General features: G+C 44.5%; 1 protein-coding gene, 1 long non-coding RNA gene and 1 pseudogene across 4 annotated transcripts in view; all 3 read left to right on the forward strand.

The window, feature by feature from the left end:
* LRRC20 (leucine rich repeat containing 20) overlaps positions 1-3,965 on the forward strand; it is a 116,656-nt gene extending 112,691 nt beyond the window's left edge. For 2 of the 3 annotated variants that reach the window (XM_074958945.1, XM_074958944.1), the window contains exon 5: positions 1,460-3,963. In XM_074958945.1, coding sequence (XP_074815046.1) covers positions 1,460-1,620 — 161 coding nt within the window. In that variant the 3' untranslated portion in view covers positions 1,621-3,963. Of the gene's footprint in view, positions 1-1,459 lie in introns of all 3 variants that reach the window. The other variant, XM_074958946.1, reaches the window with a different exon arrangement.
* A 3,412-nt stretch (positions 3,966-7,377) lies between these two features.
* On the forward strand, positions 7,378-13,134 carry LOC141991340 (uncharacterized; annotated as a pseudogene).
* Positions 13,135-16,024: 2,890 nt separating this feature from the next.
* On the forward strand, positions 16,025-21,543 carry LOC141990993 (uncharacterized). The gene is made up of 3 exons (XR_012640311.1): positions 16,025-16,535; positions 20,680-20,776; positions 21,255-21,543. It is a non-coding gene; the product is annotated as an uncharacterized LOC141990993 (long non-coding RNA).
* Positions 21,544-27,320: the final 5,777 nt, after the last annotated feature.

The following is a 27,320-nucleotide window of genomic DNA, read 5'->3' on the forward strand; positions in this document are numbered from 1 at the left end:
GTCTTCACATGGCTGGGAAGTGTGATGCAAGTTGCCTAAGGGCTTGAACAGGAAAGAAATATTTTGTTTCATTCCACTGATTTTTGCCATGAGCTTTGAAGACTAGAGAGGTGTCTTCATACTCTTTCATACATCTATATTTGGAATCTTGAACTGGATCCCTTTCTAGCTTTCTTACAGGTGAGGGAGTTATTACCATATTTTTTCAAAAGACCTGTTGTGGGGGAACAGTACATAGCAGGAGCTCTCTGGCAACCAAGATAAAAAAAATCTACTCAGTGTGATGCAGCATTTCAGTTCTTTTTCTCCGTACAGGTATGGGAATATCTCAAGAAGCCTTTTGGACAAGAATTCTGAAAAGTGGTCTTAAAACCATGCCACAAAACAAGGCAGTGCTCTTCATGACGGCGATTCTTCCTTACAGTGTCTTTCACTATAGACAGTGCAATGGGTCCCAGATCTGGAATGGGACCCTGGGCATTAGGGTAATGCAAATAATAAAATCAATAATTCTGTGAACGTCAATGAAGTACTCCCAAGTATTTTCTGTAAGGCTGGGTAAATAGGGCAGCTGCACATCTGTTTACATTGTGGTAACTGTATCTTTGCAAAAGAAATGACAGAAACATAATTTCTTTATTGTTTAATTAAAGTTTACAATATGCAGAATGCACCCAAATTGTAGAGAGTTTTCAGAATGGTAAGATCCGCGATTCCCCACCCAGACAACAGTTTTCTCCTGTTCTGAATGTTAATGAGTTTTTCTCTAAGGGGAAGAGGAGAGAGGTTTGATCTGTGCATTTCAACGGGACAGAATCCCTTCAGATAGATTGTCCTAGATAGTTTTCCCCAACAATGTCTAAGTTCCTGGTGAGTAGCAGAGCTGTAAATTGTGTTAGATGTTTGCAGTATCCCATAACTCAAATGGCTTTTCCTCAAACTTTCCAGAAATAATTCACCTCTGGGCTGAGACCAGGCATGGACAATTCAGCCTAAAGGAAATATTTTTCAGAACCTGATGAGTGTGTGAAAAGAAGATCTTATAATAAAGTCACATTCATGCCTTCAATGATAGCTTTATCTCCAAAATCAGTTGGCAACACTGGCAACCATTTAAAGCAAGGCCACTCATTGTATGCCCAGCTTCCTGGTTCCATTCTCCGAGGGTGTAATTTATATACCTTTCCTGCAGTTAAACCCTCTTCTTATGAATAAATAATAGAAATTGGAACATTACCAGAGCTTCAAAACCCTGAGCTCTTGGGCTTCAGCTACTCACAGAGAGCAGCTGCTGCCATCACTCACCGTCTCACATTGAATTCATTTCATTTCGCAGACTGATTGCACCTAGGGATGTGAGTGACAACGATCTTAAATTCCAAAGGATCTGACCAGCTTATGTGTGTCTCTCTCGTAATCCAGGTGGTTGTTTATTTTGTGCATGTTCTTCTTGTTCCAGATGTCCCTGTTGAGAAACTTTCTTCAATGGAGTCGCTGCAGAGTGTAAATCTGAAGTCAAATCCCCTGAACGAGGAGGTCCGGGTGATTGCCAGGCCGCTGATAAAATTTGACCTCCTGGTGTCTCCAAAGGGAGCACATGCTGCTCCTCCGCAAGCCTGAAACACTGACTTTGGTTGCATGGACTTGGTGTGACTTCATTTGAGAATGGTTTTAATGGGAAAGCTAGGGGATCCGGTTGCAGGGCATGCTGATCTAGAATGGCTCCACCAGCTTTTGCAAGCTGTATCACTCCTGCTGGTGTGAGGTTTTGTAGATGTGAGGAGTGGGATGGGGAGGATTGTGCGGGGGCGGGAGGGGTGTTTCAGAATCGGTATTTCATTGCTAGAGAGTGAATCTGCTTATTGTTATTTCTTTACAGCTGTCTAAAATACACAGAACACAAAAATGCACTGAGGCCCTAGTAAATTGCTATTTGATAAAGGAATAAATCTGTGAAAAGATTAAACTTCCAGGGCAACAGAAGGGAAAGTGCAATGCAGAAATAGATCGGGTAAGACACTCAGTCTCCTGAGTGTATTTTCTATGCACCAAACAAAACGAGAAATAGTCTCACAGCAGAGCCTTCTGCAATGAGTCTGACAAGGAAGAGACCTATTAGAAGAATAACACTTTGCTTCAGCAGAGATCAATGTAATAGCCTACTCCATTCCTGTATCACTCAAAGCCCTGTTATTCAGGGCGAAGCATGGTATGGAGCAGAAGAGTGGTGGAGAGAGGCTCTGTCCCATGAATAATGGGAAAGCACTTGTTTACAGAGCCTTGCTGGTCCAGGATTGAATGAAAATACTCTGTGGATGGACTTTTCTTTTCAACTAGTTAGAGCTTGGTGGCTTTCCCCTAGGATCTAAGCCAGCCGTTATATGGAGCATATTAACTGGGCACCACTATAAGCATCAAAACAAGACACTAAAACTTGTCTTACAGTACAGAGGTCCTCTTGGAAAAAATATCCTATCTACAGACAACTCCTTTTCTTCTTCTCATTCTACATTCAGCATTTGATTGAAAAGGCATAACGATCACCCCGTCTTCCATCCCCCCCGCTTTTTTTTTTTTTGACAGATTTGTTGATTTTGTCCAAGATAAATAATTTCTGTTCAGCCTCCTAGGGCTTGTCTTCACTGCAAAGTTAACTCAACTTATAATTTGAATGTTGCCCTTAGCTTAAAGTCCCATCCACACACACAAACTCTTTACTGAAGTGTGGTGGTACTTTTAAGTCAAGTTGGCTGCCCTGAGAGGGAAGGTATAGGGCAAAACTCAAATGAGCATAATTCATCAGTTGCTAACATAGGCTAGCTCCACTCGAGTGCCAGCAGTTCTCCAATGGCTTCCCACAATTCCTTCCCTGTGCCCAGAAAGGACAGAAAAGTTATCTCACAATTTAGTGGAAAATAATTCATAGAATGGCTTATTTTACTACATCACTTAGAACCATGGATTGTGTGTGTCCCCAGCCATCTTAGTGCCACACACTAGTGAGTGCAGCTCCAGAGTGGCTACAACAGCTCAAGTGTTATATCGCAGTGAGCTAGGCTTGCTTGAGAGGAGTAACTCAAGTGCAGATAATTTGATATACTCCTAATGTAATACTGTTGACTGGCAGTGCATTGACATTAACAAGAGCAGGGGTGAAGGAATGTTCAAACATGTTTGAAAACCTGTGGTTTCTGCATGTCACTCCAGTATATGTTAGTTCTGGTTTTAGTGATCTCTCTGAGTGTGTCCTGTCATGAGCTGCTCACTGCTTGTCCCTTGTTCACATGGTAGATATATTTTGCTTGAATAGATTTTAACCTAGTTTCCTGTTGATGGGGATCAAGAGAGAATCGGGTGAATGGAGGAACCAGAAAATTTAACTTGCTGGTGAGAAATGATCTCTGGTGGTTGGTTTAAAACAAAAAGGCAATAAATAAACCTATTTGTTTCATCCTCTTGAATAGTGTTTTCCACAGAATATAGACATATGCTGGATGTGCCTAATACATGTGGATAATATTGTTTCCCCTTTCTAACACAAGCAGCCAGTCAAAATTTAGGGCCCCGGGGATATCCCAGCTGGAAGTAGAGTTGGTATTTTCTTTGATGCAATCTACTTTATTTACAAGGAATGTAGAAAGTCCTGCATGTCCGAATGCAGGGGGAACTAAGATCAAAAGGAGCAGTTTCTTATCTGAAAATGCCATGCCTCTTTAGCCAACACTAGACCCAAAACACTAGACCAGGGGTGGGCAAACTACGGCCTGCAACCTGGATCCAGCCCATCAGGGCTTTGGATCCGGCCCGCGGGATTGCCACCCCCATGGCGCCGCAGGCCCCACGCCACTCCCGGAAGTGGCCAGCACCACGTCCCTGCGACCCCTGCGGGAGGCGGGGCAGAGGGCTCTGCGCACTGCCCTCGCCTGCAGGCACTATCCCCGCACCCCACAGCTCCCATTGGCCGGGAACGGGGAGCCGCAGCCAATGGGAGCTTTGAGGGAGGTACCTGCAGGCAAGGGCCGCAGGGACATGGTGCCGGCCACTTCTGGAGCGGTGCAGGGCCAAGGCAGGCAGGGATCCTGTCTTAGCCCCACTGCATGCCGCTGCCACCCCGGAGCCACTCCAGGTAAGTGGCACCAGGCTGGAGCTCGCACCCCGAACCCCTCCTGCACCCCAACCCCCTGCCACATCCCTCCTGCACCCCAACCCCCTGCCCTGAGCCCTGAATCCCTCGCCCTGAGCCCCCTGCTGCACCCTGCACCCCAACCCCCTGCCCTGAGCTTCCTCCTGCACTCCGCACCCCTTCCTGCACCCTAACCCCCTGCCCTGAGCCCCCTGCTGAACTCCTCCACCCTAACGCCCTGCCCTGAGCCCCAAATCCCCTGCCCTGAGCCCCCTGCCGCACCCTGCACTCCTCCTGCACCCCAACCCTCTGCCCTGAGCCCCCAACTCCCTCCCTTGAGCCCCCATCGCACTCTGCACTCCTCCTGCACCCCAACCCCCTTCCTGAGGCCCCCGCCACACCCCGCACCCTCATGCACCCCAGCTCCCTGCCCTGAGCCCCCAACCCCCTGCTCTGAGCCCCCTCCCACACTCCGCACCCCCTCCTGCATCCCAACCCCTGCCCTGAGCCCCTGATACACCCTGCACCCTTCCCGCACCAAACTCCCTGCCCCAGCCCTACGGTCATGGCCCTGCCTGCAATTTCCCCACCCAGATGTGGCCCTCTGGCCAAAAAGTTTGCCCACCCCTGCACTAGACCCGCTAGACTCATTTTCTAGCTTTTTCCAAGGTCAGCTGTGCTTACAGGCTGCTGCTTGGCCTCTCAGTCTGCTGGCTCTGTTTCCAGCTTGTCTTTTTTACTTACACAAACACACACACATACACCCAGTCAAACACTCCATCCACAGGGTGCTAGTTTCTGGGCAGACGCTGTTGGACCTTGTTTTTGGTGTGGCCCCTTACGTGTTTCTTACAATGCACAGTTTGTGCAGGGTGAGTTCACGCATCAGTTTGAACAAGGTTTTAACTCAGCCCCTAACAAGATTTCACCCAGCTCATACCTTATAAATGGGGAAACACTCATTTCATTGGGGGTACATTTACGTCCTTACTGCTCACTTCATCTCTAAAAGGTTGGCTGCTTTCAAATATTGGTATTCGGGGCAAGTTGGGTACAAGGTTTTGTTATTCTAGACCCACCTTATTCACAATGAAACTTTACTTTGAAATAAAATAGGTGGTTGGTTTAGTAACATCGGCCGATCAGTAGAAGCAGTGATATGGATTCCTAAAGCTCTCCTGCCAAAAAGTAATTTTCATTTAATCAGCATGTGAAATGTCAAGTGTCAAAATAAATATACCCTTGTGCTACATCTCTTGTATGCTCACCTTCTAGAGAGCAGTTTTGTTCTTCCCACCTGGCCTTTCTTGATTATAAAACTGATTCCTTTAACCAGCTGCTACATCCTGAGAACTGGACGTTCTTTTTTGCTCTGGCTTTGAAATCCATACTACCTGTGCTTTCTTTTTGAAAATCATGATCTTGAGTCCAAGTTCCTGACTTAAGAAGTGGTGTGTGCATGTTTGAATATAATGCTATATGTTAATTCAGGATTTTTTCATGATGGCACACTGATATCGGAGAAACACAGCCAGCTCTAGGATTTTTGCTGTCACAAGCAAAAAAAATTTTTTGGCCACCCCCGCTTTTTTTTGTGCCCTCCCCGCCTCAAGTCTGCCCCTTCCCCAAATCCCCAGCCCCGCCTCCTCCCCCGGGCATGCCGCATTCCCCCCCCATTGCTTCCTGCAGCTCCCCCCTGCAACCCTCCACCCTAGCTCACCTCCGCTCCGCTTCTTCCCCCCCCTCAGGCAAGGGAGAGGCAGCATGTTCAGGGGAGCAGGCGGAGCGGAGGGGAGCGAGGGGGAGGGAGTGGAGAAAGTAACGGGGGGGGGTAGAGGAACCGCTCCCTGCCCCAGCTCACCTCCGCTCCGCCCCTGCCACCTCCCCCAAGCGCGCCGCCGCTCGGCTTCTCCTCCCTCCCTCCCAGGCTTGCCGCACCAAACAGCTGTTTGGCGTGCAGCAAGCCTGGGCAGGCGGGGGAAGAAGCGGAGCAGCGGCAGCACGCTCAGGGGAGCAGGCGGGAGCGGAGGGGAGCTGGGGCAGCGTGGCCAGCGCCGGAATGCCGCCCCTAGAAATGTGGTGCCCCAGGCACCTGCTTGTTTTGCTGGTGCCTAGAGCCGGCCCTGCAGAGAAATCAACATCGCATTACTTCAGCTACAGAGATGACTGGAATATCGTCGCATGTTATTTCAGATTCCATGACATGGTACATCCATAAAAAAAGAGCACAGAGGAATATGACAGGGTCACAAGATATTTGCAGGGTCTGATCATTTAAAACTCATTGCATATCACAGGCCATTTACCTAATTAGTAATAAAAAAACAGACTGCTCATGTGTTTGAGGTTTAAACATACAACAGAATATGCACCAGGGAGTTCCCTAATGGTGGCTGATACCTTATCTAGGAACCCTGTTGATCATCTAGATTCTTCAAAGGCTCTCAAAGACACAGAAGCACACATGGGTGCCATATTGAGTGGCCTGCCAACCTCACTACAGAAATCAGAATTGATTCAAATAGTCGCTAGTGATGATACACAACTGCAAATGGTATCAGATGTTACTTAGCAGAAGTCCCAGATCCAGCCCTTGCCTTCTGTCCATAGTGAGGAGAACTCTATGAAGATCTGAGGCTCTGTGCTGATTGTACAGAAGCCCACAATCCTTGCAGGATCACATGAAGGAAGAGATCCAGGAGGGACACCAATGCTTCAGAAAGCACCGGTGTGTGAGTGGCCACCCACTTAGGGGTGCACCTAAAACTCAAAGTAGAATCATGCAAATCTTGCACCAGAAAAACTCAACTCAAAGAATCTTTTCCATCAGGAAGAAAAGGGCCCATGGGTACCTGGTAGCCTTTAGCTATTTCTCTAGGTTTATAGAAATTCTACTTTTCACTAGACACATAAGCCAACAAATCACAGAATAGTTAAAATGCACTTTTTATTATTTTGGCACTTGGAAGAAAGCCACTGGCCATGGACCACAGTTTGCTAGTTCTAAATTCCAAGCTTTTGGGCTACAGTGTGATGTTAAGCATGTTAATTCTTCCAACAAGGGAATGAACTGGCAGAAGGAACAAAACAGATTGTTGAGAGAATTCTACAAAAGATCCCATATTAGATTTCTGTGCTGTAGGCCAACTCCCACCACATTGGCACAACAATTACCAGCGTAAGCCCAGCTCATCTTCTTATGGGTTGACAGATTAGATCAATGCTGTCAGTCTATATGGCATATCTTTAGCTTAATGGCTCTTCTTAAAGATGTGAAGCTGAGAGATACCAAATCTGTAAGATCTCATGCTTTCTTTGTTAGCTGTTGGAATGCAGCCCAAAACTTAAACCAGGAGACTTAGTCCTGATAAAATTGAATCAGTAAAAATATTGGCCAACAGCTGTTGTCACTGGACACAGCTGTGCCCCAAGATCCCACATGGATAAGACAGATCAAGGCACTTAGTGTGGAAGAAACAGGTGGAATATTCAGCAGGTAGCAAACCCAGTTTGGGTCTGTTATGGGCTTGATGCTGAAATCACTGGGTGGAATTCTATGGCCTGTGTTATTCGGGACATCAGACCAGATGATCATAATGGTCCCTTCTAGCCTTCAAGTTTCTGAATTAGTTGAACTGCTGTGTGACTCCACTAACAATGGTATTCACACCACCAGCTGTGTGAAGGCTGAGCAAAATCCTTCATAATCCAAGAAAATAAACTGGACAAAACCCTCCTCAAGGCCAGAGGTGATCAGATTTGGATGAGCTGTGAAGCAACTGACTCAAACTGATCTACAATTTTGTTTTTAAAGATTTTCCAGAAAAAAGAGGGACAAGATATGAAGATGTCTGCATGGTTTGTTTAAAATTCTAGCAGGAACCAGGCAGAAGAAGGCTAGGTGAGGGCTCTAGACAGGAGCTCTACAGTGACAGAAGCAGATTAGATTTAGGGATGACATCATTTTCCTTCCTCAAATAGTTTCTTATTTCAGTATGAAAAGAAAGTGACTTTTGGTGATTCTTTACTGTTACCATGTGACAGAATCATCAGTGCCATCAAAACTTAGGTAATAAAATGTGAAAAGCATCTTGGGTATTTTTGCTTTCTCCTCTTTTTTTAACCTTTCAAAGAAAGTAAGTCTCAGAACTGAAAGATGCCTAGTCTAATGGGGGCAGGACATGGGAGCCCTTCAAGAAAATTGTGGATCCACCCTCAATCTAGAGGCTTGGCAACTTTTGTGAACAGGTACACATTTACAAAGCACCAGAAATTAAAGTAAAAGATTGCTGCTGACCTGCTGGGCCATTGGGGCAACAAAAGTCACCATTGGCCTATCCTATTCTTTTGTCTACTGTGCATTCAATAGCTGGTAAGTCTTGAATGCTGCCTCAGCTGCCTGATATACACTGGAAAGTAGAACAAGGAAAGAATTTCCCAATCCCAAGGAGCACTTTCAATTTTATCTAAACTGATAAATGATGTATTTTCTCTGTGGATAAACAGACATATCTGCATGGAGGCATCATGGGGAATGGTTTTACAGAAGGGCCGGGCAAGACAGCTCTGTTTGAGTGAAATTGTGAGCTTTAATCCTTATTTGTTTTCTGTACATGCATGCTTTACAGTGACTTTCCCTTTATCTTTGCTTTTTGAGGCTGAATTGTTTGTTTGCTCTGAGGATCAGAGCTAAAGAACACTTTGGCCATTTCAGAGGTGATGAAGGATGCATTAAGTCACCCAACTACAAGGGAAAATACCATTTCCAACTGAAGCACCTCTAGTGCACTCCCCAAAAGGGTCCCAATGAGAGAGGCTGCTCCTTTGTTTGGTCCAGGAGCCCTAACTGTGGAATTCTTTACTACTTCAGTCTCTAATGTCCCATTAAAAGTAACTTCTGTTGGATGAATTTCTTTCTTTTGGACAGCCCTAGTGGTAGCACATTGGATTTGATTTCTCATCTCTGCCTAACCTGGTGGATGGCAGCAGCTGTGCAATATTGTATGAGCAGCACTTTCTTGTCCTTGGGATGGCAACTCATGTCATTCAACAGCAATTCCTTCAGTCAGTCGACTTGGACTGAGATGAGTTGCTTCAAAGGAGGTCTGCTCTTTCTTGGCTGAAAGGACAGTAACCACAACGTAGAGTCGCAAAGGAAAGGAGTCTGAAGAAGGGGAAGTAAAGGAGAACCTTGTAGTGAAAGGATGTAATGTGGGTTCAGTAATTGGTTACAATTGGTATTTCCCATCTGTCTTGTGTGATGTTAGGAGAATCTCTGTGACCCGGGGTGCCCAGGGTAGCCCTCACTGCCAAGGTCAGGACAGGTTGCAAAAGGGGGAGCAGATATTCCCAAGACTGGTGGGTAACACTGAAGTTAAACTCCCCAACCAGTCACAGACTGTGCTTCTGATCCCCCACACTGGTTATCAAGAAGCAAAAAGAGAAATCACACAGCCCCCTTTATTGCATTCCAGTTCTCTGGCTCCCAGTCAGCCCATAGGTCCAGTACAGGGAGAAGTTATTTAAAAAACTCTGCGCACATATGCAAAGTGTTCTTCTGACCCCAAAGGGTCAGCCACGTTACCAGATCTGTATAGATTTGGATCTTACCCAAAATACCATGCTGCCAGCCAATCCCTTAGTGTCTAAAACTAAAGGTTTATTATAAAGAAAAAAAAAAGAACAAGAAGAGAGATGTTAAATGGTAAAAGAGTCACATACATACAAAGACTTCAAAGTCCATCAGGTTCCTAGCAGTATTGGTGAGCTTGCTGGATTGAAAATCCCTCTGGAACACATCCACAGTTTGGATGGGTCATTCAGTCCTTTGTTCAGAACTTCATTTGTAGAAAGGTTACTCCAGAGGTAAGAAACAGGAATGAAGACAAGAAGCAGGACCAAAAAACAAAATGGAGAAGATGCAGCTGCCTTTTAAATGCCTTTTGCCATGCAGCTCGTATTTCCTTTTTTCCAAACACAAGCTGCCCAGCACATGGCCTGGAAACCTTAGAGTTCTGTCTATAGGCGTGCCCCTGCATGTCTTGCTGAATAATAAGGTATAGCCCTTTACCCTTTCAATGGGTTCATCATACAGTTGATGTTCCTTGATGAGCCATCAAGCAGGCTAAGCAGTGCTGATGCCAAACTGTATGGGGGTGTCAGCCAGAAGCAGAGCACAAGTTTGAAACACAGACATATGTACATATCTATAACTCATAATACAAAGGTGATACAAACATATAAACAAGATTATCATACTTGGCAAATGAGAACATTTTTGCAGATACCTTACAAGGCGTATCTGGCACAGCTCATTGCAAATTTTACAATATTGGTGTTCATAATATCCTAAAGCGTCCCCCAAATTCCATACAGAGTCACAACCTCCTCCCTGTGTCTACTGATGGAAACGTGCAGACTGTGCTGTGGTGGGAGGTGCTGTGGTTCCATCTGAAATTCAGTACTACAGAAGTGATGGGCCTGGACACTGGAGGAGCACTGGAGCTGTGTTTTGTGCTTTGTAACGCAGCAGCTAAGCAACTTGTTCTGGCTCCTTGTTTAGTTCTGCTCTCTGAAGCCAGTTTGTAGCTAGTTTATGCGCTGTTAGCAAGCTAGTTCTGTAGTGGCAAAGCACAACTTTTTACAGGCTGAACAAAGCCAGTAGCTCTTACAGAGATTTTATTTGGTGACAAAGAAATGATGGGTTGTTTTTTTAAAATAAAACCTTAGAATCCAGGTTTCAGAGTAGCAGCCGTGTTAGTCTGTATTGGCAAAAAGAAAAGGAGGACTTGTGGCACCTTAGAGACTAACCAATTTATTTGAGCATAAGCTTTCGTGAGCTACAGCTCACTTCATCGGATGCATAAAGTGGAAAAAACCCCCATCCCACTCTTCTGCTGGTAATAGCTCATCTTAAGTGATCACTCTCCTTACAATGTATATTTTTTCATGGTCTGTGTGTATATAAAATCGCCTCACTGTACTTTCCACTTTATGCCTCCGATGAAGTGAGCTGTAGCTCACGAAAGCTTATGCTCAAATAAATTGGTTAGTCTCTAAGGTGCCACAAGTACTCCTTTCCTTAGAATCCAGTTGACATTCTCCTTCAAGTTTGGGAGAGAGGAAGGACTCTAAAGACATAGATCAAATTTTGGATCTCAACTACTTGACTGTTGTTTGTGCATCACAGTTTTATTTCCTGCTAGAAACTTGTTTAAAAAAAACCAAACAAGCACTAAATGGTGTAGGTGCTCTTTGAACCGCAGGCAAAATATTGATGATTCTAAATCCATTCCAAGACCAGTAAATATTATTTTAAACTCCAATAGGATGTTTGTTTTTTTAACACTCTTGGACAGAGAGGGGAAATATTTAATTTGGCCATGAGGAAAATGTTAGTTGACTTTTAGTTTTGTGGTTTTATCATTTAGGCCATTGCTGACACATTATAAAGTCCTTTCATGCTGTGGTTTTAGAATATGGGTAGGAGTGAGAGAAGCAGCCTGAAGGAGTAGCCAAGATTGCATCCTGTGCAATTATATGACAAAAAGAGCAGAGTCCTGGAACCGTTGATCCTTATTAATTATTTTTTTCCTACTGCAAAGTCAGTTTTCTAAAGCGAAGACCAGTTTAGGGACTGTTGTATAATAGTCTTTGTTGGATACTGGCAACTCTTAGCCTTCAGCCTAGGGCTGTCAATTAATTGCAGTTAAAGCAAGCAATTAATGCAAAACAAATTAACGCATTTTTAACGAGAGTTAATCGCACACCTCTCTTTTGATCTTCACTTACTGTACTTCATCGTTTGGCAGACATGGCACAGTTCTACTGTGTTCTCATGATCTAGAGTGATTAAATATCAGAAAAAGTTAGAGGAGCAAAGCAGCAAAAGTTTAGGTCTTCTGAAAGGGAAGGTTTTTTATTTTTTTTTACTTTTAAAAAACTTCCAGATGGTTCTCTGGATAAAAAGACTGTTATCTGTAGCTATTGCAAGGCTGAGTTCCAATCCCATCAAAGTACTTCAAGTCTGCAGTACCGCCCCCCGCTAAACATGCTTTCGCCTCCCATTCTTGTGCTACAGATAACCCACCGACAGCAAATGAATCCCACCAGTCGTGACAGAGTACACTTACAAAGTTTGAGGCTCTCTATAAATAGGGTGACCAGATAGCAAGTGTAAAATATCAGGACAGGGGGTAAGGGGTAATAGGTGCCTATATAAGAAAAAGCCCCCAAAATTGGGACTGTCCCTATAAAATCGGGACATCTGGTCATCCTATCTATAACCCCATGGACCAAACAAAGTATAACAGCGTAACCAATGCTATTGCAAAGTGATTAGCTATGGACTGCAGACCACTTAACATTGTAAACGACAGAGAGCTAAGAGATATTATTCAAATTGCATCTTCCAATCAGTCATAAACCTTGCCCTCCCGAGGAACCATTGCATAACAAATACATGACCTATATCACAAGGAGAAGACTACAAATTTGGAGCTTCTGAGAAATGCACTAGCTGTTGTTTTGACTGGTGATCACAGAACATCCTTGAGCAATCACAGCTATCTTGGAGTCACAGCACATCTGATTGATGCTGCATGGACACTGCAGTCGTTTGATTTAACAGTAACATATACAGAAGCGAGACATTATCCTGAAACATATGCGGAGGATTTCTTGGATGTTGCAAAAGAATGAAATATTCAAAAAAAGGTGACAACAATTAGTACTGACAGTCCACGTAATGTGATAGCAGCAGCCAGTCGTTTGCCTTTTGAATACAAGGTTTATCACTCACAGTCTGCAGCGATCCATTACAGTAGCACTTGCCGCTCAGTGCTGGCAGTTTTGAAAACATGCTGGCAAAATGTAGAAAACTTGTGGGCCATTTCAAACTCAGTCCACCTAACAGTACAGAGCTAGAAATGCAACAAGCCACAAATGGGCTGAAACAAGAACCTCTTTTACAAGATATTTCAACTAGATGAAACTCCACACTGTGCTTCTGAAGAGCTAACATGGCTGTGATAGTGGCTTTATTTCTAAGCAGGTGCTGAACCACAGCCAATCTATCAATGCTGACAGGTAGTGATATTGAAGCATAAAGGGGCATATGAATGTTTTAGCATATCTGGCACATAAATACCTTGCAATACCAGCTACAACAGTGCCATGCGAACACCTGTTCTCACTTTCAGGTGACATTGCAAATAAGAAGCGGGCAGCATTATCTCCCAGAAATGTAAATAAACATGTTTTTCTTAGCAATTGGCTGAACAAGAAGTAGGACTGAGTGGACTTGTAGGCTCTAACAATTTACAGTGTTTTGTTCTTGAATGCAGTTATATAAAAAAAAATCTACATATGTATGTAGGATTCATAAAGGTTTATGCGCTTGGCAACATTCAGGGCACACCCGGAGTGTTGTGTAGGAGTAGTGCACACACAGCTCCTTTCAAGGGCATCAACCTTGGAATCTCGCCAAGATGATATGAACCATGGGAAGCCTCCCAGGACTGGGCTCAAGGCCCGAGAGCAAGGAATGCGGTAGATAGAAATTGGTAAATAAGAATGTTAAACAAAGCCAATGTATTCCTTTTATCTGTTGGAGAATGTAATGCGCGGGGGGAGAGAGAGAGAATAAAGGGGAAGGTGGAAAGCTAACAGGCAGAAGCCCGTTAGCAGAGACCAGCCTGCTTGCTTGCTAAAAGCTGTGTTCTGTCTTGTCATTGAACCGCCACATATGTAAGTTACACTTTCACGATAAAGAGATTGCACTACAGTACTTATATTAGGTGAACTGAAAAATACTATTTCTTTTGTTTATCTTTTTTACAGTGCAAATATTTGTAATCAAAAATAATATAAAGTGAGCACTGTACACTTTGTATTCTGTAAAAAGAAAAAAGAAAAGGAGTACTTGTGGCACCTTAGAGACTAACCAGTTTATTTGAGCATGAGCTTTCGTGAGCTACAGCTCACTTCATCATCCGATGAAGTGAGCTGTAGCTCACGAAAGCTCATGCTCAAATAAACTGGTTAGTCTCTAAGGTGCCACAAGTACTCCTTTTCTTTTTTCTTTTTACGAATACAGACTAACACGGCTGTTACTCTGAAACCTTTGTATTCTGTGTTACTGAAATCAATATATTTGAAAATGTAGAAAAACATCCAAAAATATTTATAATAAATTTAAATTGGTATTCTGCTTAACAGTGTGATTAAAACTGCTATTAATCGTGGCTATTTTTTTTATCTTGCAATTAATATGTGATTTATTTTTTTTTAATCATTTGGCAGCCCTACTTCAGCTTTGTGCCTTCTTCTGCTCCCACAGCATCTGGTTATCTCACAACAACACCATGGCCCTGTAATGTGCTGTTCACATTTCAGCTGTTATAAGAAGTGATAGCTGCTGCTGTCCTCAATGCATTTCCCAGTCAGCAAGTGCTCTCAGATTGTGGGCAAAGAAAGGTATAAATTTACAAAATTAGTCCTTGAGCTGAGTCGGGAAAATATTGTGAGCGTGGTTGTCTGTTAAGCTTTGGGGATACAGTAGACAAAGGAGGAAATTGAATAAGTAAGCACAGCATTTGCAGTTATAATTTTTTCTGCGTGACTGTCTGCATTTAGTAGCATTTAAACAGCGAACATTAGACTCCACACTATCAATGGAACTTTTAGCCATAAAGTTTATATTTCAGTTTTAGCCCCATCTAAAGTTGCATTAGCAGAATCTGTGAGAGCTGGTAGGATCTCAACACAAGGCGCTATGGCTCAAGCTCAATAGCAGTAGGAGAGGGCAGCCGCAGCCATCTCAGTCAAATTCATCCTAACTCCTCCTGCTCCCTAGCTGAGATTTGCTATGGAGAATAATAGGCAAAAACACCTTCTGCTGTGTGTGGCCAAGTTACTGTGAACTAACGTTCACCACCAGCTCTGCCCTTCCACCAATCTCCCTGACTATAATCACTGAACAGCACTGCTGTTCTGGAAGCCAGAGAGCAGAAACCCCAGCAGCTTCAAGAGAGCTGGAACCTGAAGACACCACCAACCCTAACCTCCCAGCCCCCAGCTGTAACTGGAGAGGGAAGGTGCCATCGAACAGGAACACTAAGAGCAGAGTGCCCCAGCCAAAGCCCTATTATCAGACACATCAAACCAAAAAACCTGAGTCATCTACAACAGCTACAGAACCAAAACTAGTCAACCAAAAGGATAATGTGACAACATATCCTCTATGAAGCTCACTATGGCTTTCATTCTGCAGCTCTGATTTTCAACAGAAGCACCTGTCTAGTATGGTAATGAGCACTGTAGAAAACAATGATAAACAAATCAGCTAGCAGAATGATAACAATGGCTGGATCAGTCCTAACCCCTCTCCCTCCTATCAACTCCAGAAACCGTCAGGGTTGCCAAGATTTTCTCCATCTCAAACCTTCATATCACTCTGCTGGTTTCTCAAGAGAGCCCTACCTTTGAACTCACTATAGGACTCCCTTTTTCACCCCACCTGCCTTTCCCATATGTTAGTTACCTGATATCCTGAAGATGAATCCATAATAAGACCATCAGTTTCATTTATAGCGCTTATTCTTCTGAGAGAATTTTTAAAAAATTGATTCCTGCTGAAAAAGAACCCAAAAGCTCAAAAGCCCTGTTAAATCTTGGGAGAATTAGGACCTGAAATTAAACGCAGGAGCTGCTTAACATACGGACAATTTTCAAGAATTGATTAAAATTCATCTTCTCCCTGACAGTCACCGTGTCGCTACAGAAATTCAAATGTCTGAATGAAGGAAAACTGTGAGGACCTGTAGCCAGACAGCCAGCCCCCCCCCCCCCCCCCAGACCAGCATTGCTGGAAACACACGGGAGCCAAAAACCACAGGGCACTTAACATGAATTCCAGCACAGCCTTTGAAGCTGTGAGAAGCACAGGTGTGCTGCTACAATGTGCCTCTGGGAACATATACAACGACTGGGCTCACAGCAGGCAGAGGCGCTGTGACAGACATGGCTCTTAGCCCCTACTAAAACAGCATGATGCACACACACCAACATCCTAGGTGGGAAAATATTTACCCTAATAAAAGGAATGTCCGGTAGTCGACACTTATTGTTTCTCTCCCTTGCAAGTGTGAACTACTCTTGCGAGAGCTGGCGTCACCCCGACAGACCAGCCCCAATTTGGCATAGAAAGGAGAAAGAGAATAAAGGAGTACAGAGGTATAAGTAGCACCATGATTTTTGAGTGCTTTTCACTATCTGCTGGTCAGATAAGTGACAGCCTCCCAAGGCTTCTGCAGCTAAGAGGGTCCCTAAGCCTTGTCCCTTATTCGTCTTTCCGCGGAATTGAGTGACCGATCCTGGCTTGGCACCGCTGGAATCGAGAGATGCAAGGAGGGTAAGAAGCACCCACACCTGATCTCCTATCTTTAGTGTACACATATTTTGAAATAGAGCTCTATACTTTGTTTTCTTTCTTTGGGATTGTAGCTTCAGTTTTGTAACTTGTTTGTGTGTGTAACATCTCTACACTTAAATAAGTAGGCACTAGCAATTTTGTAACCACATGATTAGAATCTAGTTTAATAAATTTTGGTAACCATTTGTGCATAAGCCTGACTTGTTTCTCTGGTTTACTGTAAAGCAGCCAACACAATTAAAGAACCTCAGCCGTTTTGGCTATAAAGCCTGGCCATTAGGTGAGAGTACTAAGAGCCTAGCGTTGAGTTGTGCCGCCTCCACGGGGCAAACTCTTGGGGCACCTGTCAGTCAATCCTGACTGCCCGCTGCGAAGGAGCTCTGAGCTCTAGCAGTTAAAGTCACGGGTGTGGAGAGGCTCTTAGTGCTGCCATTGGGGCACCTGTCAGTCAGTGTTGACTGCCCGCTGCGAAGGAGCTCTGAGCTCTAGCAGTTAAAGTCACGGGTGGTTAGGACCTTGGGGCATCCGTCAGCCTAGCCCGGGCTGCCCGCCGCGAAGGGACAGTGCGTCCTAGCGGTTAAAGTCACGGATGGTATAAACAGGCATAGCTGGCACCTCACCAAACATCCTTGGCCATCGGCTAACAGGACCAGATCTTAGTTGGTATAATCAGCATCGTTCCACCGAAGTCCATTTTCACCAGGGAGTAGATCTTGGAAACCCACTGTCTGAACTGTTCTTTATTGATCTTTGTATATGATGTCCATTAACATACTATCTGGGCAGCCAGTTACTCTCCCATTGTGACGTGATATCTCAGTAATAAGGCCTCTGTTGGATACTAAATGCTGGAAGGAGAAAAGCAGGAGAGACCAAAGAAATATGCATGTTTAATACTAGGCTGGCTCAACATTCCTCACACTGCTTGTGATCATCGGCTGGTGTATGTCAGCGTAACCCCATTACTGTCAATGGAGCTATGTTGATTTACATCAGCAGAGGGTCTGACCCCTTATGTTTTCACAGATAAAAGAATGAGCTCACTTTTTGGCATCAATATGTCAGAGTTACTATAGCAAGGGGAAAACTGAGTTAGTCCAATTATAATTTAGTTGGGGGGGAAAGTTGACAAGCCTTTCATGTCTCCTGCATTTTGAAAATTGCTGTATAATAGATTGCTATGGTCCCTAGATTCTGGTCATCATATAGAGATGTGTACTGCTTCCAGTGGCTAGCTGGAAAGCTGTCAGTGCAGTTAATGAGTTCCTGTCCACCTTCGGGGACCTTGATAGGATTAGAGGCTGTAAAGGTAAGCCGTGCACGGTGCAGTGTGGAAGTACTGGCGAAAGACAGTAAGGGGAAGTTTGTGTGGACTTGGTCACAATGATGGATATCATTTCCCATGCTCCGGCCCCAGGAACAGGTTCAGTAATTACAGGTCACTGAAAGATTTATAGCCAGGGAGAATGGACTGGGCTCTCTTGCTGTGATTAAAGTACACTTGCTCTGTAGGGCAACAATCAAACTTGGAAGCCACCATGGGAAACGCCCACATTTTGATGCTCCAGCCTGCTGAAAATTGAACTGTGCTGTGAAAACTAAAGGCATGGAGGATGGGAGCTGTGAACTGAAGGAAGGGTGCTCAGGAGGAGGGAGAGTTCACCGGGGTTGAGGGTTAGAATCTGAGAGCAGGAGACAAACAATGGCATGTGCTTTACGAGGCTGTAAGCACCTAGAAGGGCAAGACCGTTTGGCAGATCACTGGGTTTTTGCAAAAGATTTAAAATGCAAATTGCAGTCTTTATTCCCTACTCTGCAGTGAGATCTGGCATTAGTACCAGGGTGCCCTCTGAGAAGATTGTGCAGTTGAGATTGGGAGCCCTGCATTTCTGATTGTCCTGTTCCTTATTGCTCCTCTTGCATGGAACAGAGTCTCTTCTCAGCCAGTCTGCAGGCTCAAACATCTCAGTCTGTACTCCCAGCTGGTTAGCAGGTTTGATTTCTGTCACAAGCTGCCCAGGCTCGTAGGGGCAGAGAGCACTGCAGAGGCAATATGCTTTGCTGTTAATAGGGAAAGGAGGCTTTATGCTGATCCAGATTGACCCCTCTTGCTGATGAAACAGTAATACTGACAAGCTCCAAAGTGGGTTCTGGCTGCTTCCTGAATCCAGTGGTGGTTGATAGAACAGGAGTTAGAAAATAGGGGGTCTTCAGGTCTTCAGTGGGGACATGAAAGACTCATTAGGGGAAAGAATCTATGGTCTAGTTCCACTTTGCAGCACCAGAAGCTCTAAAGATGGCCACAGGTCCAAAGGTACCTTACAATATAGCTGCTTAGAGTCAAAACTCTTAAGTGGGTAGAAAAAAATCCTGATCAAAAAGCGAGGGCTGTAGTTTATATCATTTAGTTCATGGCCTAAGAATGCATTATGGATTCTAGGTCAAAGTCCTGCACTCCAGGATTTCGGCTAATACCCTACTACTAACACACTATATTGTGCAACACTAGGATAGATGTTGGCTTATGAGAGGCAGCATGGTCTAGTTGACCGGGCACTAGAGCGGGGGTTCAGAAACCTGGGTTCAATTCCCAGTTCTGCCACTGATCTGCTACATGACCTTGGGCAAGTCACTTCAGCTCCCTGTGCCTCTGTTTCACCTCCTGCCTTTTGAGTGTCTTGTGTAATTAAATTCTGAACTCTTCTGTGCAGGGATTGTAAGATGTGTTTGTACAAAATGGGCCTCCGATCTCTGCTGGGCTCCGTGAGTGGGTGTATCAGGTATTTGGTAACAGAAGCCCTGCTGCCTTGGTGCACCCCTCAAGAAAATGACCTGTTGGAAGTGAAGAGCAGCAAGTTCAGTCTTCCATAGGATGCCTAGAGAGGTCTTCCATGATAAGCTGCAGGCAGAACCAGCAAGAGTTGGTTCTCTGGCACCTAGAAGGGCTGGGACAGGCAGAGGTCAGTGAGGGCCCTGAAGGCCAGATAAAAAGGGCTGGCTGCTTCAACTAAGTGCCAGTTGTGGGTGAAGCCAGGACAGGGTAGGCTAGCTCTCCCTACCCTAATCCAAGTAACCTGGCCCAGCCAGGGGCTTAACCTTAGCCCTGGATCTCCATGAAGGACTAGTTTTATGTTATGGATTTTAATGCCCAGGTGGCTATTTTGAGTTGAGGTTCAACTTATTTTCTGTTATCCTCAGAAGGGGTTGGGGCTGAGAGCTGACCTGGCTGGAGAGATGGGCATAAAATCCATATGCTGTTTATGTAACAACCTGATATATAGACCACGTCAGCTCTTTTTACAGGCCCAAAGTCCAAAGGTTGGTCAGGAGGCCAGAGGCCTAGCAAATAGTGAACAATATTAGCTAAGAGATCAGAACAAACAAAAGACAACCTTGCTTATTGCTGAGATAAGCTTGGTCAGCAAGATGCCAGGTGGGGATTTATAATTGGTGGCTTTATCTAAAAGTTGCAAACAGACCCAGGAATGAAAGGGGCCCTGTTTCTTCTGTAGGAAGAGGTACCTTCCCACACACCAACCTTGAGTTTATGGAAGAGGTTCAAACATGTCAGTATGAGATATGACATCCTCCCTCTCACAGATATACACCCCTCCTCCAAGCCACTACAAGTGCCTGCCTTAGAAACACAAATGAGCAACTGAAAACCAATCTTTATTGCCATGTACTTTTCATTTGTCTCTTTGCTTTAACTCCTAGGTACGTACCTGTGGACAATCAGAGGAGCTACTTCATTCCTATGGACCCCAAATCAGAATTCAACATATATATTTTATACTAACACAGTTTATATATTGTTTAAAGGAAAACACCTGTGTACTAATTGTATGTTACTTGTTAACCTGAAATCATGGGCAGAGACTGTATGTAATTTTTGACTATTGGATACTATGCTTATCTTGTCTTGCTGCTAGACCTATCTAGGGGTTAGGGATTGCCTACCCCGTCATTTCCCTCTGCCTATGGAAAATCCATATAATCCACTGTAATCAATTGTTTGGTAGTGTCTCTGAGCCTAATAAGCACGGTGACACTCTGCCAGCGCTGTGCGTAATAAACCCACGTGTGTGCTTGATTCTACACGGTGTCCATTTTGGTCTTTCAGGCAGTGGCAGAGTGCTGTGGAACCAGGACATAAAGGGGTACTAGAGGGGAAGAGCCCCTGCAATGCCATGTCCTCAACACAAGGGGGTGCTCTGTTGGTGAGTAGATACTAACAGGGCGCTAAACACTACTGTAATATAAATAATACGAGAGATGCCTCCTTTTGGATTAGAGATTCAACTTCAATCTTTTCTCATCCTCCTTGATGGCTGTTCAGGCAGAAATTATATCTACCCTAGAAGGCTTTTGCTGGCATAGATATTTCTTCAGGGGGGTAATATTTTTACTGATATAGCTGTACTGGCACAAGCCTCTCGTATAGACATTGTGACCAAGGAACCTCTTGATGCCAACTGGCAGAGGGGACAGGGCACACAAAGTTTTTGCAGGGATCCCCTCAGTCACTTATATGCATAATAATTCACTAAAGGGTGGCCTGGGAGGTCTCTACTGAGAACTAACAACACACTGGTCATTTAACCATTGCAAAATATATGGAAGGATAATTTTTAAGGAGTTATGTATTGCTACTGGAAATTATATTTTTAAAGTCTGTGAATTAAAGCAGGTCACCAGGAAGTGACAAATATGTCTTTTCAGACAGGCAGGAAACATCTATCTAATTATGTGCAAACTGAGAATTGCATACTTCACAATGGATACCTATCTGCATACTAAACCACCAGCTGATCAAGATTAAAAAGTTAACAAGAGATTGCAATATCTACAGGAGGAACGCATAGCAGGAAGGTGTCTGGTTCATGAACGAAGATCCAAGCACTGTTTTTATATTTCTTAGGTTGCAAAGGGACACCCTGGTATGTTTTACCCAGGATGTAAACTGATGGTGGGCTTGCTTAATGAACGGAAGATCACAGCCAAGCTGTAGTAGGCTGGAAGGATTTTGAGTGAGCTTTTGCTTTAATGACATAATAATGTCCAGTTAGTTAAGTTTATGTTCTAGAATGTGTTATGATTTTATTTTAAAGGTAACCCTTTGTTTCCAGAATTGCTGCTTGCTATTCTTTCATCTCTTCTTTGTTAAATAAACTTAGACTTGGTTTCTCTATAAACAAATGAAGTGCTGTGTGTTCAGCGGAGCTGTTCTGCGGTATAGCTGGTAAGTTGCGATGTACTGTTCCTTTGGGAACAGAGGATTTGGAATTCTGTAACTGTTCTGTGGGTCGGGGCGCAGGGCATTCCAGGAACATTCTCGGAGGACTCCGGGGTTGGAGTGTGCCTGTTGCTACCCTGCAGAGGAATAGCCGAACCTGCATGGGTTCAGATGGAAGTGCTTGCCAGGGGTCAGCTCCCTGACAAGTCTTCTTCCCTCTAACAGCAGGCGGGAGCCAGGTACCCCACAACTGTGCCTCCCCCCGGGAAGTGTCACACCCAGTTATACGAACAAAATTGTGCTCTTGCCAGTGTGACAGTTTGGGAAATTTGTCTGTGTAAAACATATGAATGCTGATTGATTTTATGATATTGCTGTATCACTGAATCCCTCAATATATGTGGAATCAACCATTTGCTACTCGGGCTGGTGTCATGTATCTCCCAGATCAGCAACCGTTGAGCATCATTAACCTGAATAGCCTCCCATTCAAATGGGAGCACCTTAAAACAATGGGATGCCTGCAGCCTAGGAAAATCTGGGTCTATCCAGATGGTCTGCAGGGAGGGGGGCTGGACCCATGCAAATTCCTCAGCAGAAATGAAGGAAGGAAGAAATAAGTTGTTAGAACTGTTTTTTTTTAAACACACACAATCTGGGAAGTTCAGGAAACACAAAGGGACATGCCTACTGAGCAGGAGTACATTTTGACCACCAGACTGAACAAGCTGAGGGGGGCTTCCTGCAGGAATTAAAGGAGCCTACATAAACAGAAAGAGAAGACTGATCTGTGGGAATAGAGTCAAGGAGAGGGGACCTGAGACCTCTGATGGCACCAATCTGTACCCCCAAAATGCTCAAGAGTGTTGATGACTGAGAGAGGGAATTGGGAGCAGGTGTTTATTATTTTGCATACATCTGTGTCACTCATTATTTGTCTATGAGTGAAGTGTGACTGGCTTAGAAATTCCTCTGAAAAGTCTGGTTTCAGAGTAGCAGCCATGTTAGTCTGTATTCGCAAAAAGAAAAGGAGTACTGAAAAGTCTGTGCATGTTACTTGCTTCAACTCTTACATTCCAGGAGGCTTAAACTATAAACCAGAGTACCCATAAGGGTGGAGTTCTGGGGAGGGTGTACTTAAGTCCTGGGAGGACTTTGGGGGTTAACGTTGGTTTGGGGGCTTTGGGCAACTGGACCTCAGAGTCCAGTTCCCTAGAAGTGGTACCAGACAGAGTCACTGCCTGGGAAGCATGCCCAAGAAGCCAGAGACTGTCTGCGAGGGAGCCTATAAGCACACAGATCCAGCACGCGAGTCCAAACACAGTTGCCTTGTGAGCATCCAGAATGGGTGTTCAGCCAGGAAAATGACAGCTGGTATAGCTTATGTCACTGGGGGAGCTGGAGTAAGATATACCAGCAAAAGCAGGTTTGCTGGTATAGCTGTGTCCCTACTAGGAACACTTTGCCAGTATAACTACATTGGTTGAGCTATAACAGCACAGCCTGCTGGTGTTGACATATTTGTATTCTTTTAGGTCAGGGGTGGTCAATCTGAGCCTGAGAAGCAGCCAGAATTTACCAGTGCACATTGCCAAAGAGCCACAGTAATACGTCAGCAGCCCCGCATCAGATTGCGCCCCTCCCCGCTCCCAGCACCTCCCGCCCACCGGCAGCCCCACTGACTTCCTGCCTGCACCTCCTGATCAGCTGTTTCATGGCGTACAGGAGGCTGGGGGGGGGGGGGGAGGAGCGAGGGCATGGCAGGCTCAGAGGAGGGGGCCGGAAGGGGTGGAGTGGGGGCAGGGCCTGTGTCAGAACCAACCAGGGGTTGAGCAGTGAGTACCCCCAGCACGTTGGAAAGTTGGCACCTGTAGCTCCAGCCCCAGAGTCAGTGCCTATAGAAGGAGCCGCATATTAACTTCTGAAAAGCCACATGTGGCTCTAGAGCCATAGGATGGCCATCCCTGGTTTAAGGTAAGAGAGGAGATTGGTGTCCTGGCCAGCATGCAGTTAAGCAGGTTCACTTAGCTATGCTGTGCATGAGCTCCTGCTTGGTGCGTAATGTTTGCCTACGCAGTCTCTGACCTCACAATATCTGGTTCATTTTGTAACGCTCTTTGGGATTCCTTCTTAAGTATGAAAAGCACAACATGAAACCAAGTTCTGTTCTATTGTGTAGTCATGACACAGAATATTCATCATAAGCACAGCCAGGCACGAGGGAAGAGAGTGAGCAAAAATCACTCGATCAGATCAGGTAGGCAGAGGATATGAAGGAATTATCATTCACTTACATTCTCTTGTTTATTTAAGATGCATTCACTTGAGATTATACTCTGCATAAGGGAGATCATGTTAGCAGTGGCAGCTGCAAATGAACCAGTTGCAAGGAGGAATGGGCCTGTCAGGACTTTATGGTTTCATCTGGGTAGTTACATCAGCTGAAAGGCTTTGCCTGTCTTGTTAGAGTCTTGAGCCAGCCTCATCAGCTCTGCAGCCCATGGCATGTCTCAGAAATGACAAGAAATGAAGTTGCATCCGATGAAGTGAGCTGTAGCTCACGAAAGCTTATGCTCAAATAAATTGGTTAGTCGCTAAGGTGCCACAAGTACTCCTTTTCTTTTTGCGAATACAGACTAACATGGCTGTTACTCTGAAAGAAATGAAGCACATCAGTTTCTGTGCTATTTGTGAATGCTAAGGGAAGGCAGAGCCACCTGCTCTCCAACACTGTGAGAGGGGTTTATACCAAAGTCCTGTCCTATCTAGCTTTTAATACCACCCTCCCTTAGTGTGGTACCTAAGTACCTATCTACTCACTTCTTGATTGCTTCTGCGGGAAAACAATTGTAATCCGATCTAAAGGGAAGTTTCAAGTAACTCATGAAGAGTTTCACTGATAAAGACAGAGGGTAGGAATGGAAGTGAGGGTCTTATGGTTAAGGCACAGGAATGGGGGACTAGAAGTCAAGAAATTAGGGTTCTATTCCCAGATCTGCTACATTCTTCCAGTGTGACCTTATGCAAGCCTCTTTACTTGTTTTCTCAGCTGAACAGTGGAGATAATATCTCCATTGCAGCGATGTTGTGAATCTGCACTCACTCCCTGTAAAGCACTTTGTGAGTTTTTAGGGAGTGGGGTGGAAAGAATTATATAAATACAAAGTAGTAGTTTAGATTTTTTATTCCATATGAAACACTTTTATGTAAAAGATCCATCTCATTAGGCTGGGAATGTTACGCCCACTGAATTGGACTGTCACTCTTCTGATCTAGCCAGCTGACTGTCTTGAGGCATTAACAAGTAGCGATGGTCCCAATCCTCTGATGGTGATTGTGGAGGGAAATGACAACTCTAAATAACTCCCTTCTAGTCATCTTCAAAAAGTTGGGTTGGTAGTTGGGCATTGGCTTATTTTACGATGAGTGTCTTCAGGGCAACCAGAGACCTCAGCTCTTCATCGTCACAAAGCTTGTCACTGCTACCCCCTGGACCTCAATGTGATGGGTTCTTTCCCCATAACTGAATGTCAACAGAAAGCTAGTCTGTCAGTACATCAGAGGAAATGAGCAGGAGGTGTTGGCTCTTTCCGTGTTGGAAATCAATTATTTGATCCACTGCATTTGTTTTAAATGATTTTTTCCCTAAAAATCTCCAGATTACAATAGCTGACAAAAGTTGAAGCATTTGGAAATTTAAAAGCTGAAACAGGAGCAAGTGACATCTGGAAATGGAGCAGAAGTGACTGAGACTGTTTAGGCTAGTCATGTTACAGTGTATTCAAAATTATGAAAGTTATAGTGAAAATCAATCAGTCTCCTCCTTACCCTCACCCACAACATGAGAACAAGGGCCACTAGGTTCCATTTAAATGGCAGTCACTTTCAATCACATCAAGGCAATGAGAAAAGGAGGACTTGTGGCACCTTAGAGACTAACCAATTTATTTGAGCATAAGCTTTCGTGAGCTGTTTTTTTGCAGCATATAGTCAGCCTGGGAGGTTCTCTACCATGGAAAGCTGTTGAGTGAAATACTGGGGTGGGAATCTAAAAAGGGCTGGTTTAATCTAATGAGTATTACCATTTGTCCACTTCTACCACATGGAAAATAATCTAATAATAGTAGGTGGATCTCATACTTTATGGCATAAATTAATTACCTGTGCAGAGAGGGGAGATTTCCCTTCCCCGACCCCCTATGTACAGCTGTTTGTGATTGACCAGATGCATTGGGCAGATTCTCCAACTTACTGCTTGATACTGCTGAACCGGATGCATTAAAACGGCAATTAAACAAAGCACTTAAGCGTGTACTTAAATCCCATTGAAGTGAATGTGACTTAAGCACATGCTTGAAATTAAGCCTGTTGTAAGTGCTTTCTGAATAGGGATGCAATGAAGCATGTGGTTGAAGTTAAGTCTGTGTTTAAGTGCTTTGCTAAATCAGGGTGTAATAGCCTTAGGGTGACCAGATGTCCCAATTTTATAGGGACAGTCCCGATATTTGGGGCTTTGTCTTATATAGGCGCCTATTACCTTCCACCCCTGTCCTGATTTTTCACACTTGCTTTTTGGTCACCCTAAATAGCCTGCTCTGGTATGACAAATCATGACTTCACGGTTTTGGAAGGGGATTCTAAGAGCCCTTCTACTTCATAAATGTAAGCTAGTTAAGGGACATAGTTGTCACGTGGTGAGGTCACATGGCTAAAACACATAGTGTAGAAGGGACCTGTGTCCAGTAACCAGACTAAAGCCTGCAACATGTCTGAGGAGTGGAGGGGGTTTGAGAATCATAGAAATACAGGTCTGGAAAGGACCTTCAGAGGTCATCTAGTCCATTTGCTCACATTGAAGCAGGACCAAGTATTCCCAGACCATCCCTAACAGATGTTTCTCTAATTTGTTATTAAAGCCTCCAAAGATGGGGATTCTCCAACCACATAGTTTAGCGTGATTCATAATGTGTTCAAGAGAAGCCCAGGGCTGAAGTACCAGATCCTTCATGTATGAAGGATGGGCTTTAGCTATCAGTGGAAAAGTTTGCATAATGACAGTCCACTATCAAGAATAAGACGGACACTGTCGTCCAGTCACTGCCCCTTAAAGCCAAGGTGAATGAAGGGAAATGAGTGGCAATGAGAGCAAACTACACCAGTTTAAAAGTCAAATGATTTTGGAAAGTCAGAAAATTATTATTTATTTGTACTATGGTTGCACTTCAAAGCCCCAACTGAATCAGGGCCCCATTGTGACATTGTACCTACACACAGTGAAAGACAGCTATTGCTCCAAAGAGCTTACACTCTAAATAGACAAAGGAAGTATTATCCCCATTTTACAACTGGGGAACAGAGAGATCAAGTGACTTGCCCAAGGCCAGACAGGGAGGCTGTGGCAGAGCCAGGAACTAACCCCATGCTCCTGGAGTTTCAGTCTAGTGCCTTAACATCAAGACAATCTTTCCTCTTGGTATTAAGCCACTAATGTAATGGTGCAGTATGTGGGTATTGCTTTCCCCATAAGT

This window comes from Natator depressus, chromosome 7 (assembly GCF_965152275.1).
Source record: "Natator depressus isolate rNatDep1 chromosome 7, rNatDep2.hap1, whole genome shotgun sequence".
NCBI lineage: Eukaryota > Metazoa > Chordata > Testudines > Cheloniidae > Natator > Natator depressus.